Raw genomic sequence first — 15,669 nt, forward strand, 5'->3', positions numbered from 1 at the left:
AGTGAAAAAAACCGGGCTCACTTTCCCTCCCCAGTTATCCCCCTATGAACCTGTACCTTCAGCCCTTCTTTTGGATAGATATGAATAGTCCCATCTTGCGAATCAAAGATGAACGAGCCCAAGTTGTAGTTACTGCTTGAGTCCCGGAGTGGGTTGAAGACCCTACGCCGCTTTACTGTGGGCGGGCTAATGAGTCCGACAAAGCTGCGTTTTTTCGTCGGGGGAGGAGTGGCAGCGCGTGGAGTGGACGCCGACGTTGAGATGGGGCCAGATGGTTTTGGCACTGGCAAGGGCGTAATAGAGAGTCGCTCTGAAGTGTCTTCGCGTACGAGTGTGCGCAGTTCTCGAGATGCTCGTATGCCCTTGCCTTGTGTGCTGCCGTCCACCGAGTACTGTGTCGAGGACAAGGTGTTTTGCTGAGTCTCCGGAACTACAGCATCGTCAGCGGGAGTTTGATGCTCTGTCTCTTGTGTAGTCCGCTGGGTGGTTTGTTGTGTCGTCTCCTGGGTCATTTCGTCGGTTGAGATGGAGACTTGGGAGCCACCCGTCTCCTTGACATACTTCTTCACCAGCAGCGCAACATCTCGCGCGTGGCCGTCGAGCTTGTCTGCATCAGGTACATTCCACTTCTCTTCAGCCATGCGCTCGAGGTCTTCCATGGTGACTGCGTCTTCCCATGTCCTATCAGAGTGGATCTTCTTTATTCGAGGGTGGCGCAACATCTCGAATGTCTCGTTTTGGAGCTTCTCGAACCCACCACCAAGGATCTCTGCTACGAAGGGCTTCTTGAAAGCGACAGTCATACGTCGATCGTAGCCCTTTGATTGCTCGATGTTGTACTCATGAATGGAGCCATTCTTTCCCAGCGCAGCTTGCCGAACATAGCCCTGTGCGTTCAAGTACTTTACGTCGGGTTTTGGTATACACTTGTCTGAACTTAGTGAAGCAACAACCTTGAACTTTGGCTTCTCCCCTGTTCGCTGCACGGTGACCTTATTCAAACAGCATGCTATATAGAAGTGCGTCCAGTGTAGCGGCTTAATATCAGTTTTAGGAGCCACCTGTGCATCAAAGCTTGCCCCGATGACAGCGAAGTCACCTAGATCACGCTCACCACCCATGTCGGCGAGATAATCCTTCTTCATCTTGATGAAGAATCGTGCCTGAAGATACCCATGTTCTGAAACTAGTGGAAAGTACGGAGTATGGAGCGGCTTCAGTACAAGGCCTTCTTGGCGATCTGCAAGGGTGCGGGCGAATGCCTGCTTGAGGTCCGTTATGCCGTCCCCTGTCTTGAAGTCGAGCAGGGTCCACACCGAGCGCATTGACCGGCCAGGTATGAATTGGACTAGGTTTCGCAGTATATCTCGTCGATTTTGTAGGCAATGACGTAGGACCGGTTCGTCGTCCAGTGACAGGACGTCAAAGAAGACGATCATCAGGTGCTCCCAGGCATGCGGCACAGAGTCTTGCAACGTGCCAATGAAGGTCCCTGAGCGGGAGATGTGTTTTCGGATTTTTGAAAAAGGCAGTATCTTTTTCTCCTTATCGCTATAGAGCACCATCTCGCCAAGGACGATGCACTTCTTCTTGAACTGACAGCCAGGGTGACCGATGCGTAGGGCATCACGAATGGTGCTGTGTAATGGCTGGCGATCTGCAGTTGCGTCCTTGCCGTTCTTTGAGAAGATCTTGATCTGATTGTTTGGATTCTCCAAATCTATATGGATCTCGCAGTATTCGCCATCATATTTGACTTCAGCGGCCCAGGCTCGGTTACCCACTAGCTGGAGGCAATGTTTTAAGGACCATGCCTTGTGAAATGTTGGACGTCCGACTTTGACACCAATGACCGGCTCCAGCTTCTGCGCCGCTTCTACACGCATCGTCTTCTGTTGCGAGGCGTCTGGGTCAGAAGGATAGCAGTTTAGCTCTCCCCTTATCATATTGAAAACAGCGTCGAAGTCGTTCTGGAACTTCAACAGGTCTGGTAGTAGAAAGTGATACCGCTCGAAGACGTATTTCTCTTCTAGCTCAATGGTGCAGTGATTTCTTAGTATCAGTCGAACAAGCCATTTTGCTTCCCAAGATTCAAGTCGGACGAAGATGTCTTTCAGCTCCGTATCGGTCCTGACATGCCAGTCTCGCTGCTTCCGAATACCTTCGTCGGAGAATCTGTATTTGGCTGCTAATTGGAATAGCAGTTGGTCGATCCTGTCTATAGGGAATGCATGCTTGGTCCCAAAGGTGCCATCCCAAGGTCTCATTGTGCGTTCCGTATACGCACCAAGATCGCCATGTGCTCCGGTCTTCCATCCTTCGAATAACGCTTGTTGACCATGATTGAAAGCTAGTAATTTGGTGAGCTTCTTTGCAAGTAGTGGGGCCTGCAGGCCGTAGACTCGATCCTTTCTCAGATGCGGAAATAGAGCAGACAAGATAGCACCACCATTGGTGTTTGGATCATCGAGGGCCTGTCTCTGGTTGGTGAACCAATTCGAAAGTACTTGGCGAATGCTCTCCTTCTGTTTTCGTGCGGACAGTCGTGGCTGCCGTGTAGAAATGTTCTCGACGCTTTGCAGGAGGTTGCAGATGGCGCCGAAGGTAATAGTCATTGGTAACAATGCAATGTACAGTAATCAATAATCGAAGATGTTGATGATAAGCCGGCTGTGTCGAGGTTGAGATCCAGTGGTAGTGAGGGTTCCTGAACCTTCAAGGTAAGAGCAAAAGGTGCACTTGCTCCTAATAGGGCTTGTCCCCCACCAAGTGAATTGATGATTCCCGCACTGGCTCCCCTAGCGACCGAGCGGGTTCCTTGTATGCACTTGAAGACTTCCGTTGGGATGCTAACTTTCACTCCTAGATATATGCCTCGAAGGCTCGTATTTCATCGATGCGCACACTTGAGGCCTCAATATCGCCAACATAGTAACGCTATTACGTACAGAACACTGAGAAGTTGATGCGGTGTAGGTACGCAAGGCTTTGCAATTACTAGCGTTGCAAAAGTCGAGGGAAGGATAAAAAAAAGCAAGCCATATAAACAATATATACACAACGAATGTACAACAAAGGACTCGGAGGACTCGAAGAATGAAAGGCCCATGGCGGGGTGCACGCGCTTTGCACAACGCGCTAGTGCAAGACATCACGGGATTGCGCGCAGGAGCCAGTCCGAATCCGGGCGCAGCGCATTCTTCTCCCACCAGCCACCTCAGACTTGATGTTTTCAGACATGCTCAGCGTTGAAACTCAGGCATGTACACTGCAATTGAACACCAACCTTCGAAAATGAAGCAAGCATACGCAACATGCTCTGTCGGTGATTTCCTGATATTAATGCCGATGATCCCTGACGTCATGACCTATATGGACTGATGTTGGATTGATTCAAAGCCTCGCATTTATCGTCTTGCGCCTACAAAACCCACCGCGATTGCTTCAAGCGAAGCGTTGCAAGATATCCATCATCAAACTTACAAGTAGCCTTGCTGTCGAAACCCGACCCCCTTGAGGAGTGACAAGGTTGACTATACTCGGACGACGGAGACGTGGATGCGTTGCGCCTGGGTAACACTACCTCCTAAAACAGTAGTCCATTGTGCTAATACACCTGAGAAGCCTTCCAAATCAGCGAACGGTAAAAATGAGCGCAGAGGGCAATACCCAGGACCCTCGCTCGGAGGCGTCCAAGAAGCGCGATCTCATCGCACGCGGTGACCACACCCCAACGCCTGCTGGCAAAGTGACTTTCTTCATACTTCGCGGCCTCGAACCATTCCTTCAGTACTCGACCCTCGCACATGGACTCGGAACGTCCGCCTTCCACCGCTTGGGGCTACGGACGCTGCCTCCTGGGCCCCCTTCACATACAGGCATTGCTCTCATCGATGGCTTAGGGCTGTCACCGTACAGATTGGTGCTATTGGGCATGTCGATTGGCGCTGCCGTCAAGCAGAATATATGGGTCAGCGCATTGTCAGGAGAGCCAATGCCTGTTGGAGGTGCTGTCGCTGTTGGTGCTTTTAACGCCTTCTTCAACAGTGTGAGCACCTATGCTTTCCTGCTCACTGCGACATCAGCCTCGACCAGGTCGAACTTCCCCCAGCCAGCCCTTATAATCGGTAGCTCATTGTATGTTGTCGGTATCCTTACTGAGCTTATGGCCGAGATCCAACGCAAACGCTTCAAGTCAGACCCGAGGAACAAAGGCAAGGCCTATACTGGGGGCTTATGGCAATTTGCTCGACACATCAATTATGGTGGATACACGCTATGGCGCGCTGGATATGCTATGGCGGGTGGTGGTTTCATGCTTGGTGCAGTGGTTGGCGCTTTCTTTTTGACCGATTTCGCAGCTCGCGCTGTCCCAATTTTGAACGAATATTGCGAAATCCGCTACGGTGCAGCGTGGGAAAAGTTCAAGAGAGACACACCTTATCGCCTGATTCCTTATGTCTACTAGTCATGAGCGCATACGGAAATGGACATGTCATTAGAGATGCCTGAACTCGGAAATTTCACGTCCGACTCTCCTCAAATACATCTGACCCTCTCACAGCACATGTCGCTTTCTGGCATCGCAAGTTAATGTTTACATCTAGCTGCACCCCAGCTGGCATATACATGCATGCCACCGTTTAACAACACCGAAAGCGGCCCGAAAGATACGACCTGCTCGGAAGGACCATCCTCTTGCCGATCATGCACTCAGAAGCAGCCGAATCACAACATGCAATTGATCGACAATATCACACACCGCTGGCAGCGGAACAGCAATTCAGCTTTACCGTATACTAGCGTACAACTGGCCGAGCTACGAAATGATCTGGATACTAGGCAAGCTCAGTCCCTGATGAGGCAAACCACGATAAGCCCTAGATGTTGTGCGATAGAATCATTGTCACACGATGCAGGTGCTTTCCGCGTGCCCAGGTGATCGGGTCGTTGCTGTGGCTCGTAACAGCAGATCAAGAGGACATTGATTTCGTGCTGGACTATCTATGCAGGTGACCAATGGCCAGCACCCATGCTAACGTGGTGTATCCTTTGACCAACAAGCCGGGATCATGTCAGTGTTGGACAGCAGTAGACATGGCGAATTCAACGCCAATCATTCAACATGGTGTTCGATTCCACTCGAGATGCCCTATCAGTGCAATCAGGAGCTGCGTCCGCACGGTAGCACCTCTTTGTGGATTTGTGGCGCATGTGCAGAATCCAACCGTCATTCAGTATTCATGCTATACAGTGCTCACTGTAGCTGAAGAAGGACAACGCATACATGTCTTCTCCGAGCCTCTCATACACTTCCACGGTCGTATCCAGTTGCCAAAATAAGACTGGAAACGAGGTGGGGTGAGAATTCGTAGCTCAACAGAGCTTGTAGACACAACAAGTAACGATCAGCAAACAGTTACCCGGTCCAGCTCGTACAGGGACCCTGTGGCGGACGATGTTGCTCCAGGATGGTACGCCACGCGAAGCTTCTCCAGTTTTCCCGAAATACATTGTGTTTTGTCTATTTCGAAAACACATCTCCACAAAATATAATCGGTAATGACGATCAGGAGGTGGCTGTGAGGGTGTTCGGCGACGGGCGAGGATGCAGTGCGATGTCACGCATTTCAGACCCTGAACTTTACAAGAGCCTCAACAAGTGTCATTGGCAAGTAAGGATCACGATGATGGACTTGTTCGGCTGCTGGCTTGCTGTTGTAGAGCGGGGAACGAAGGATGGCGGGATGCTTGGTGCATGGCCTTGCAGCATGGATACGTGCAGGCCCCGCTCTGGGCTCTCGCAGCGGCTCAAGCAGTTCATCACATCACGTCTACTAGCCACCGTGCAGGAGTGAAACCCGATAAATTGCTTCCAGTTGCAGACGACTGCTCTGAGCTTGGTCAAGCCCCTGTGTCAGGGGTGCAGCTTATCGCATTGTCAGCTCCAACGCGGGTAGATGCCATGGTACCCCTCAGATACTGCTGCTGATGAGGCATTTTGATCTCGGTCTGAGGTCATGGCCTCATGTCCAGGATATCCCCGGCCCCTGGGAGCCGACATAGCGGATGGAAACAACTGCAACCATGGTTGGCACATACGCGATCTGTCAATGGTACGAAAGTAGCACTCGCCGGATTATTTTGTTGGAGTAGCGATGCGACCGAGGCGATCTTTCAATGGTAGCGAGCTTCTCAGCCGCCGCCGCGACGGCGCATCGGCCTCATTCGGTGCCACGTTTGCCGGTGATTCGATGTGGACAAGCTTGTATTGTGTGGTTTGCTTGTGAAGTGAACGAAGCGAAGCGATATGCAGACCAGTGCAGTTCCAGGATGCTCGGGCGCATTGCCTGGCGTGCATGGCCGTAAGCGGATTGGACTCGGCTGGCGGTTGTTTCGACTCCGGTACTCTACCGCTACGACTTCAATTCCAAGTTTTGCAGCCTTAATAGGAGGATGCTATGGGCGCGCAAGGCAAGGGAGGGTCAAGGTCCCCACGGGCTGAACCACTGTCTATCTCGATGACATTTCGTCATTGACAGCCATGGGTGGAGACCTGTTCCAGCTCAACGCCTGATGCGAGCCAGTTTTGACATTTCTAGCGTGGCCGACTTGACACGGCAAACACGGAGCCTGAGAATAGATAGCACGTCTGTTCTGAGTACAAGACTCTTCAGCCTCCACTCTGGCTCGCGGGCACTGCATCCCACACGTTCATTCCTTTCGCGTATCACGACTCCGTTCCTCCACCCATCCATTCATCCCCCGTCGTCTCAAGTCTCGCGTATACGAGGCACCAAGCTGAGAGAAGCGCTGCCGCCGCTGCAACCTCGGATTGGGCCACTGACGAATATGTAAGTCAGCTTTCGCGCCAGGCCATGTCCACCACACGCTGTTCCCACGTCGTGCTGGTGCCGACGACACTACGCCGAATTGTAGCATTTGCAAGCATTAGCCAGCATTCAAACATTGAATTCGCCCGTGTCTGCCGTCTTCGCCGTGTTTCGCAACTGACGCTTCTTTGTTTAGAGTGTAAGCTTTTCTAGCGTCCTGGGACTTGTCTTAAGCCACTTCCCGCCCGCGATACAGCGACCACGACAAATCCCTCCAAAACCCCCCCTCTCGCGCCGCCCCCGGAGAATTCTGCGCTGCTCTGTCTACCTGTCAGCCACCTGCGCATCGCCAATTCCTCTCTCCCCTCATCGCCAATTCCTCTCCCCTCATCAGGCCATCGCCGGAAGCGGAAGCAGCCAAACGCAGGGCCGACGACGCAAGCGGGGCGCCAAGCACACGGGCCTGGCTATCTCCATTCACTCTATAAACACCGACTTGCCTTCACAGTGCGCTGCAGCCCCGTGCTGAGTTCATTCCAAGGTTCACTGTCCTTGTCTTTATATTCAGTGTCTTTTCAGTGTCCTTGACGCACTCGCCTTGACGTTAGCCCGCTGATTCGTATTTCTACCCTCTTCCCCCCAAGAGCCAAGCGAAGGAACGCAGCGTCAAGCAAACATGCAGTCCGTCATGGCGCAACCCCCACAAGCTCCAACCTATGGCGCCATGCCAGTCCGCCGCAAGCCCATAACCCAACCTGGAATCTCGGTGCGACCCCCGCAGCAGCAGATGTACACTGAAGCGCAACTGGGCCACTCTCGATCACGAACCACCAGCTCCGGCGTATTCCCTACCCCCGTCGCCTCATCGCCGACTGTAAGCACCATGAGTTCACAGTACCCGACCCAGTACCAGAGCGGTCTTCGCCGTACGCCCACCTCATCGACGAGCTCTACCACCGGCACGCCGAATCGATCCAACAGTGGCAATCTCCGCCGCTCCTCCTCAGCGCGCTCTGGTACCTCGCCCACATCATACGTTGCACTCATGCGGAAACAAAAGGCTACCGTCTGGTGTGACAGGGCTCAATATGAGGATCCTCGCATTCTCGCGCAGCAACGCCAGGCAAAAATGAGGGCAAACATGGAGGTCGCAGGCGGCCCTCACCACGCGCCACCACGAAGCGCCTCAGGAGGCGCAAGCATGACTGGCGGTGTCAGGTCAAAGATTGGCCGTCACCATGGACTACCCAAGGCGTCATTATACGCGCCAGTCACATATGCCGGGTCGGGCGTGCCCATGCGCCTCAGTGCAACAGAAGTCGACGAAGGTGACGACGAAGACGCCGCTTCAATAGGGCAGAACGGAGCGCCATATCACCACCGCACCGGCTCAGGACGCAGCTCCCTTGGTTCTGGTCGCCGCATGTCCTACGCCAATCCGGGCGGTCGCCACTCGTCCAACTCCACACCCCCTCAGAATTCGTCACCAGAAGACCTTGGCGACCTCCAAGAAGAAGAACCCACACCGAATCCACTTTACGACCCCACTACTGGCTACTTTGTTGAACATACAAAAACCAATCTTTCAATTGGCAGTGGCAGTAGCGGGGAACGCAACTTTGGCGACGTGGGGCAGATGCCACAGAGCCTCCCAAAGCCGATCCAGGAAAAGAAGGGGAGTGACGACTTGGTGAGGCGGGGAAGTGTTGACGAGAGGACAATGACGATGGGGACACGTCTTTTTGTTGCGAATCCCGATCTTAGCGATTGAGCTAGTCATTCTATTCTACGATACCCGGCAACGAAGCGAATACACACGATGTGATTGGTTATGCTTTTATATATATTATGGAGGAAGGAGATGCAATTGTACGCTGTTTTAGATTTCTAGCATTACATGCAGCATCCTGCACTGTCTAGAGGTTTCTTTTGTTTGTTTTTTTGAGTTTAGCAAGCGCGTTTTGATAGTTGCACGCCCAGGTGGCCGCTCGTTGGTGCTGTATATACGTCGTTGGAGTGATGGGCCAAGATAATGATTATCCTTTACCTCAAGATCTGATATGTGATGACGATTCTAAATTCCCATTCTTATAAATAGAACTGCTCTCACGTGCAGCTGTCGGCTTGCATGTTTGCATGTTCCGATGTGATGCTATTCGTCGATCATCCGGCTGTGCCTGCCAAGTTCTCCGAGATGGTGGTGATACTCTTCACAATGTATGTTTTCTGAGAACCCAACAAGGCCTAGAGTTGAGTGGTTGTATAGATATGCGATAGCCTAGAGGTAATCGGTTTCACGTATTAACATGCTCGAGTCATGTCCGATACACCCTTGAAGTAGGAAGGTCTCGGTATCTACTCGGAACATTTGTAGTACGTCGTGCCTATTTGAACTCTACAAATACAGCTCGCCAGAGTTTACATGGGCTTTGTTGTAGTTGTCTGTCTATTGGTTCATTCATTGGGTGTCACCTTATCGTTTATCCGGACGCCCTGCCAAGATGTCCGATCAGGGGACCTCACGCAACAATAAATCTTATAAACCCGCAACGGCACTCCACGATGACTGGCTGATACTCTATCAGACCTCACAATACCTAGTGTACCTCTCGACATAATGCCACATGCCAATGGCGCAACGAACGGCACGACGAAGCGTGGAGCGAACCAGAAGATAATTAATGGGACGGTCGGGACACAGAGGAGCAAGTCGGGGGATGAGAAAACAGACTACACTAAATGGAGGTTGAAGGACGATCGCGGGTGTCAGACATGGCATTATCTAGAGAGTGAAGAGGAGGTAAAGGCGTGGCCGCAAAGTACAGCGGACAAGTACTTTCTAGGCCTTGAGACGGTAGGTTCATTACACGCAGTCGCAACAGAAGTTATTAGCCCTTCAAAGAGGAACATGCTAATTCAAACATTTCCAGAATCTCCCAGGTCTCAAACCCGCCAACAGTCCTCTCGAAGCCGCCTACAACGGCCTCTCTTTCTTCTCAAAACTCCAACTACCCCCTGGAAACTGGGCCTGCGAATACGGTGGCCCCATGTTTCTCCTCCCTGGCCTCGTAATCACCTGGTACGTCACCGGGACGCCCATCTCCACCTCGCATGCCATCGAAATCAAGAATTACCTCTTCGCACGCGCACACCCAGACGATGGAGGTTGGGGTCTACATATCGAGGGCCAGAGCACCGTGTTCGGCACAGCGATGAACTACACTGTGTTGAGATTGCTAGGGGTGGATGCAGAGGATCCGCGGATGCGGAAGGCACGAGATACATTATGGAAGTTTGGAGGCGTGCTGAATGCACCGCATTGGGCCAAGTTCTGGCTCAGCGTGTTGGGGGTGACAGAGTGGGATATCTTGAATCCTGTGCCACCAGAGCTATGGTTGTTGCCTGATTGGGTGCCGTTTGCGCCATGGAGGTGGTGGATTCACATGCGGCAGGTGTTTGTGCCAATGTCGTATGTGTATTCGAAGAGGTGGAGCTATCCGTTGAACGACTTGACGAGGCAGTTGCGCTCAGAGCTGCTAGTACAGCCTTTTGAGACGATTGACTTCAGCGCGTATCGGAATAGTATATCGCCTGTGGACAACTATCATCCCAAAACATGGGTGATCAAGTTGCTGTTCTGGTTCCTGGCTACGATTTGGTTTCCCTACATCCGCCCGACCTGGATGGTGAAGCGCGCTGAAGAGCACGTCTGGTGGCTTATCCAAGCCGAAGACGACAACACCGACTATGCAAACTTGGGTCCTGTCAATGGGCCCATGAACACGCTCTGCGCATACATCAAACTTGGCCCGGATTCCTATAACTTCCGCGAGCACATCAAGACCTTGCCCGAGTTTCTCTGGGTGAAAGATGAGGGCATGCTCATGAACGGTACCAATGGCGTACAAACATGGGACACCGCATTCACGATCCAAGCTATCGAGAGTTGTGGCTGGTGCGATGACAAGCAGTGGAAACCCTTGCTCACCAAGGCCCTCGAGTTCCTCGAAGACCAACAAATTCTCGAAGAATGCAGAGATCAACACGCATGCTACCGCCAGCAGCGAAAAGGTGCCTGGGGCTTCAGCACAAGAAAGCAAGGCTACACGGTCAGCGACTGTACATCAGAAGGCCTCAAATCGACTCTCATTCTACAAAATCAACACACCTACCCCACACTTATCTCAGAGCGCCGCATGAAAGACGCCATCGACGTCTTACTCACTATGCAAAACCCATCCGGTGGCTGCGCATCTTACGAACCGACAAGGGGCAGTGTGTTGATGGAACACTTGAATGCGGCGGAGGTGTTTGGAAACATCATGATCGAGTACGACTATCCAGAATGCACGACTGCCGTTGTGACCGCACTCCATATGTTTCAAAAATACTACCCAGCTTACCGCGCCGCTGACATCGCAGCTTTCCGGGACCGCGCAGTAGCCTACATCCGAGCAGCGCAGCGCCCCGACGGCTCCTGGTACGGCAGCTGGGGCATTTGCTTCACATACGCTGCTATGTTTGCTCTCGAAAGTCTCGCGTGTGGCGGCGAAACGTACGCCAATAGCGAACGTGTGCGTCGCGGTTGCCAATTCTTCCTAGACAAGCAGATGGACGACGGTGGATGGGGGGAGACGTATAAGTCCTGTGAATCTGGGGTGTGGAGTCAGCATCCTAAAAGTCAAGTGGTGCAGACAGCGTGGGTTGTGATTGCTCTGCTGGAGGCAAAGTTTCCTGACAGAGAGCCGCTTGAGAGGGCGGTGAGGCTGATTATGGAGAGGCAGCAGGAGAATGGTGAATGGCTGCAAGAGGCGATTGAAGGGGTGTTTAACAAGTCTTGGTAAGTGAGGTGTGAATTGAGGTGCTAAGGGCGAAGCTAATATGTGCAACAGTATGATCTCATACCCGAACTACAAGTTCATCTTCCCGATCAAGGCATTGGGCATGTATGCGAAGCGCTTTGGCGACGAACCACTGCTCTGAGAAGAGATCAGTGGCAACTCATCATACGGGCTAATAGCCGGGTTACTGGCAACCGTAGAGATATGAGCAAGAGGTCTTCATCACCTTACTTATTAATACTAATATCATGACACTTCTTAATGCATCAGGGTATCCCTATCCTTCAAGAGGCCTGAAGCTTAACAGAATCGAGGGGTAATCTGAGTGAAGAGTGCGCACAGGGCAGAAAACCTGCGTTTGTTCCCGCTACCGTGTGTAGGCTCTCGCACATGATATTTTTTTCTTGTCGTAAACAACACGCCCGCGCGATTGACTTAACCAGTTTGGCCTCAACCTCGCCTACTACTAACAAACCAGTTGTTACTGTTGTCGGTGACATGTCTGGTAAGCACTTTCTTTCTACAAACTACTACATGCCTCAGACATTGACGGACTTGTAGACAATCGCAAAAGCTTCGGCCTCCCACCCAATTGGCCCCAGATGCCTACTGATACCGGCGCTCCCTCCTCTGGTTCCACTCGCCTAGATCCAGTTCTCGAGGGTTCAGTTGCCGACGAGGATACCTTCGAGTATCGCCAACAGCAACCAGTCGAGGAAGCGCGTGGTGTCGGCACTGGTGAGGATCTTGCACTCTCTATCATGACTTGTTGAACTGACACATCAACAGCAACACCAGCTATGTCCATCCCCGGCTCAACTGCTACGAACCCTCCAATGGATGCCGACGGCCGCTCACAGTCTGCGCCATGCACCACTGTGCGAGCAGAGCAAGTGAACTGGTTCGCAACCGCAACTTCCAACGACCTGTTTGGCTTTCCTCCAGTGGCCCAGCAGCTAGCCATGAACGCTGCCGAGGCCACACGCATCCTCCCCGACGATGCCACACCACCCGAAGGCAACACGGCTGTTTTCAAGCAGGCCAACCGGCCGCTCCTCCCGGGCGAGAACCTCTTCGAGGCGGTAAATCCGATCGACGACTGGCGCCGCTTTCACAACCTCCTCGGCGGCTTCATCCCTAATCCAGGCACGGAGGATAGGCCGCCTCCTACGTGGAACAAGGAGCCCGCAGGCCAAGACCCCGTGAGCGAGCCAGAGGTGCGGGACGACGGTGCGTTCCGACCGTACCGCCGGTCGCGTGGCGGTGAGGGCTATCGACGTCGGCGTCGTAGGGGTGCTGGTCGGGGCCGTGGTGGTCGTGGTGGTCGTGGCGGCCTTGAAGGCAGTCGCGATCAAGCCCCTCACGACGACGTCGTTGCTCATCGTGATTCACGCATGTTTGAGGATACGCACCTTTTCTATCGCGGATAGTCAGAGACTAGAGCCCAGTCGACTGTCAGCAGGGTTAGTGATGTGTGTCGATGTGGGCTGGGCGGTTTTGGCTAACGAGACACAGGGGAGGAGGTTTAACCTGGAGGCTGCGGGCTTTACACGGTCGGCTGGTTGCACGCCTAGCTGGTATCATGAGCACCACCGTGAAGAGCCTGATAACGAAGGAGGTGTGGCTGCCGCAGTCTGGATGGTGTCTTGAGATAAATGTCCTTCATCGATTGTATAATTAAGGAAGAGATCCCAAGGTTGCTCCGGGTCAGTGTGCTCCCTCATGGGCGAATTCGGCATCAGGCGATTTCTTTTATTTTGCATCAGGTTCTTTCTCCACCCACTTCCATGTTCCTCACGATTACCTATTCTGCAGGCTCAAGGAGCGAAAGAGCAGAATCGATCTCTCCGATGGCACCCTTCTCGAATACATCAAGCCGATACGACCCCTGATAACTTGATCTTGGAGCAGTGTGGAGGTCTTCACATGACTACTGTATTTAGCTTGAGTCTCGCTATTACATTGAAGGTCTCTTAACTGTATTATGAAGGTTCACTCTATCTCTTGCTAAATCGCTCTCCGATACAGTATGGATGGGCCATTTGAGGTGCACACAGTCTATGAATCTAACCAAGGCGACGTCAAGGGTGTACATATTCAATTGTAAGTGGAGGTTTCCCGTGGCGTTTTCTAGATCGGATATGGCGAATGGTAATGTTGATATAGGGAATGAGTTCCAGAAGACGTTTAGCCAGACTTGTGGTGGTGAGTAATCACGCCGAGGCCCCCACTAGTGATGCATGGCGCGCTGCACTTGCGTGCTGACATTCTAAGCCAGAGAGAACAGCCTGCTTACATGCCCATTATTCAGCGACCTTATCCCCTACCCTTACTCAACGCTCATGCGAATGATAGGTTATGGGATATGGACAGCGGTTTCACGCCGCAAATATGCGGGGTTGGAACTAAACAATATACGAAGACGAAGACCTCGAGGAGAGGTATAGATATCTGGAGTCGTACAGGTTTTCAGCACATTGCAAACACACCTGCGTGCTTCGATCATCCATCATGGCCAAGCTCATCACCGTCTTTGGATCCACTGGCAATCAGGGTGGCTCAGTAGTTCGAGCTATCCTAAACCACTCTCAACTATCAAATGAATGGAAAGTCCGCGGCATCACCAGGAATCCAAACAAACCCGATGCGCAAGCTATGGCTGCACAAGGCGTTGAGATGGTCGCAGTAGGTAGTCGACTGTAAAATCGAGAGGAGGTGCTCACGCTGACCTCCACAGGCGGATCTCAACAGCAAGGAATCCATTCTCAGCGCCATCAAAGGCTCTAATGCCGTCTTCGGCGTTACCAATTACTGGGAAAAGGCCTCTCTAGAGCACGAGGTTCAACAAGGCAAGAACCTAGCCGATGCCGCTAAAGAATCCGGTGTCGAGCACCTTATCTGGTCCTCTCTACCCTACGTCTCCAAGATCACGGCAGGGGAGTTGCATAACTTACACCACTTCGACTCCAAAGCCATGGTCGAGGAATACGTCAATCAGATTGGCCAGCCTGCCTCCTTCGTGTTACCAGCCTACTTCATGTCCAACGTTCCGGGATCCATCAAGCCTACTCCAAATGGCGGTCAGTATTCTCTTTCTTGGCTCTTCCACCCAGACACTCAAATCCCTATGCTCGATGTTCCACGCGACTTTGGCAAGTTCGTGGCATCCTGTCTCGCCAATCCTTCCGCGACGCTAGGCAAGCACACCCTAGCTGCATCGGGTTGGTTCACGCCGTTAGACATCTGCAATGTGGTAGAGAACTGCACCGGGAAGAAGTGTGTGTTCCACGAAGTTCCCGTTGAGCAGTACCAGGGAAGTAAAGAGCTGTTTGACAATCTGATGATGATCAGGGAGTATGAGTACTATGGACCTAGCGCCCAAGATGGAGTGAAGAGCAGTCATGAAGTCGTTACCAAGGTTGGGGGCTGGGAGGGGTTTGGGACATTTGAGAATTTCTTGCAAACGGTCGGCATCTGATACGGGTCGGCAATTTTCAGTTCTCGCTTTTGTGGTTCTATGGGATATGTAACGCCGCCCATGGTCTTGTTGTTGAGCTTCGGCGGAACGCGTAACACAGACATGACTCGAAGTTGTTGCTAAATACGATAATAGATACACTAGCCACGATACAGCAATTTGTCCAAACGTTACGCAAAACTCATGCGATGGGTCTCTTGTGATGGTTTCGATGACCTAATGAACATACCCCGCAAATGTCAGCGTCTTGGCATCTACTTCATAATACCGCATGCAGCTTGTTTTCGTGGAGTTTTCGTAAAGCCCGAAGATCGCACCTCTGCCTCACCGATCTCCTTATGCGGATGGATTCACCGCGGAGGCGCAGTCTGCTGGGCCCCACTGAGCGAAGGATTGATCGCCAAAATTTGACTCGATCCTCTTAAATATGACTCGGTTGCAAAGATGGGTTTAATATAAAGCGTGCCGTCTTCCATTTTCCCATCCACACAAAGGACAAAGCGGTGTCATTCTCCTA

At 52.2% G+C, this 15,669-nt stretch overlaps 7 protein-coding genes across 7 annotated transcripts; 6 read left to right on the forward strand and 1 right to left on the reverse strand.

Moving 5' to 3' along the window:
• Nucleotides 1-17: 17 nt before the first annotated feature.
• Nucleotides 18-2,615, reverse strand: K460DRAFT_280120 (uncharacterized protein; the record flags this gene model as incomplete). Its single annotated transcript, XM_040928382.1, has 2 exons — nt 18-416; nt 558-2,615. The coding sequence occupies 2 exons, from the start codon at nt 2,613-2,615 to the stop codon at nt 18-20; spliced, it is 2,457 nt and encodes an 818-aa protein (XP_040790589.1).
• A 639-nt stretch (nt 2,616-3,254) lies between these two features.
• Nucleotides 3,255-4,565, forward strand: K460DRAFT_307839 (uncharacterized protein). The gene is made up of 2 exons (XM_040930084.1): nt 3,255-3,573; nt 3,625-4,565. Exon 2 carries the CDS (start codon nt 3,650-3,652, stop codon nt 4,466-4,468), a length of 819 nt encoding a protein of 272 aa, XP_040790590.1. The 5' UTR covers nt 3,255-3,573; nt 3,625-3,649; the 3' UTR covers nt 4,469-4,565.
• A 2,944-nt stretch (nt 4,566-7,509) lies between these two features.
• Nucleotides 7,510-9,271, forward strand: K460DRAFT_353068 (uncharacterized protein; the record flags this gene model as incomplete). Its single annotated transcript, XM_040931690.1, has 3 exons — nt 7,510-8,523; nt 8,950-9,050; nt 9,241-9,271. The coding sequence occupies 3 exons, from the start codon at nt 7,510-7,512 to the stop codon at nt 9,269-9,271; spliced, it is 1,146 nt and encodes a 381-aa protein (XP_040790591.1).
• Nucleotides 9,272-9,450: 179 nt separating this feature from the next.
• Nucleotides 9,451-11,816, forward strand: K460DRAFT_277602 (lanosterol synthase; the record flags this gene model as incomplete). Its single annotated transcript, XM_040928187.1, has 3 exons — nt 9,451-9,687; nt 9,764-11,673; nt 11,726-11,816. 3 exons carry the CDS (start codon nt 9,451-9,453, stop codon nt 11,814-11,816), a joined length of 2,238 nt encoding a protein of 745 aa, XP_040790592.1.
• Nucleotides 11,817-11,940: 124 nt separating this feature from the next.
• On the forward strand, nt 11,941-13,250 carry K460DRAFT_67227 (uncharacterized protein). Its single transcript, XM_040938617.1, has 3 exons — nt 11,941-12,179; nt 12,236-12,412; nt 12,464-13,250. The coding sequence occupies exons 1-3, from the start codon at nt 12,065-12,067 to the stop codon at nt 13,102-13,104; spliced, it is 933 nt and encodes a 310-aa protein (XP_040790593.1). The 5' UTR covers nt 11,941-12,064; the 3' UTR covers nt 13,105-13,250.
• K460DRAFT_67228 (uncharacterized protein) lies at nt 13,251-13,703 on the forward strand. Its single transcript, XM_040938618.1, has one exon. It carries the CDS (start codon nt 13,397-13,399, stop codon nt 13,649-13,651), a length of 255 nt encoding a protein of 84 aa, XP_040790594.1. The 5' UTR covers nt 13,251-13,396; the 3' UTR covers nt 13,652-13,703.
• A 272-nt stretch (nt 13,704-13,975) lies between these two features.
• On the forward strand, nt 13,976-15,301 carry K460DRAFT_307850 (NAD(P)-binding protein). Its single transcript, XM_040930086.1, has 2 exons — nt 13,976-14,359; nt 14,412-15,301. The coding sequence occupies exons 1-2, from the start codon at nt 14,186-14,188 to the stop codon at nt 15,150-15,152; spliced, it is 915 nt and encodes a 304-aa protein (XP_040790595.1). The 5' UTR covers nt 13,976-14,185; the 3' UTR covers nt 15,153-15,301.
• Nucleotides 15,302-15,669: the final 368 nt, after the last annotated feature.

Source organism: Cucurbitaria berberidis, assembly GCF_010015615.1.
Source record: "Cucurbitaria berberidis CBS 394.84 unplaced genomic scaffold K460scaffold_2, whole genome shotgun sequence".
NCBI lineage: Eukaryota > Fungi > Ascomycota > Dothideomycetes > Pleosporales > Cucurbitariaceae > Cucurbitaria > Cucurbitaria berberidis.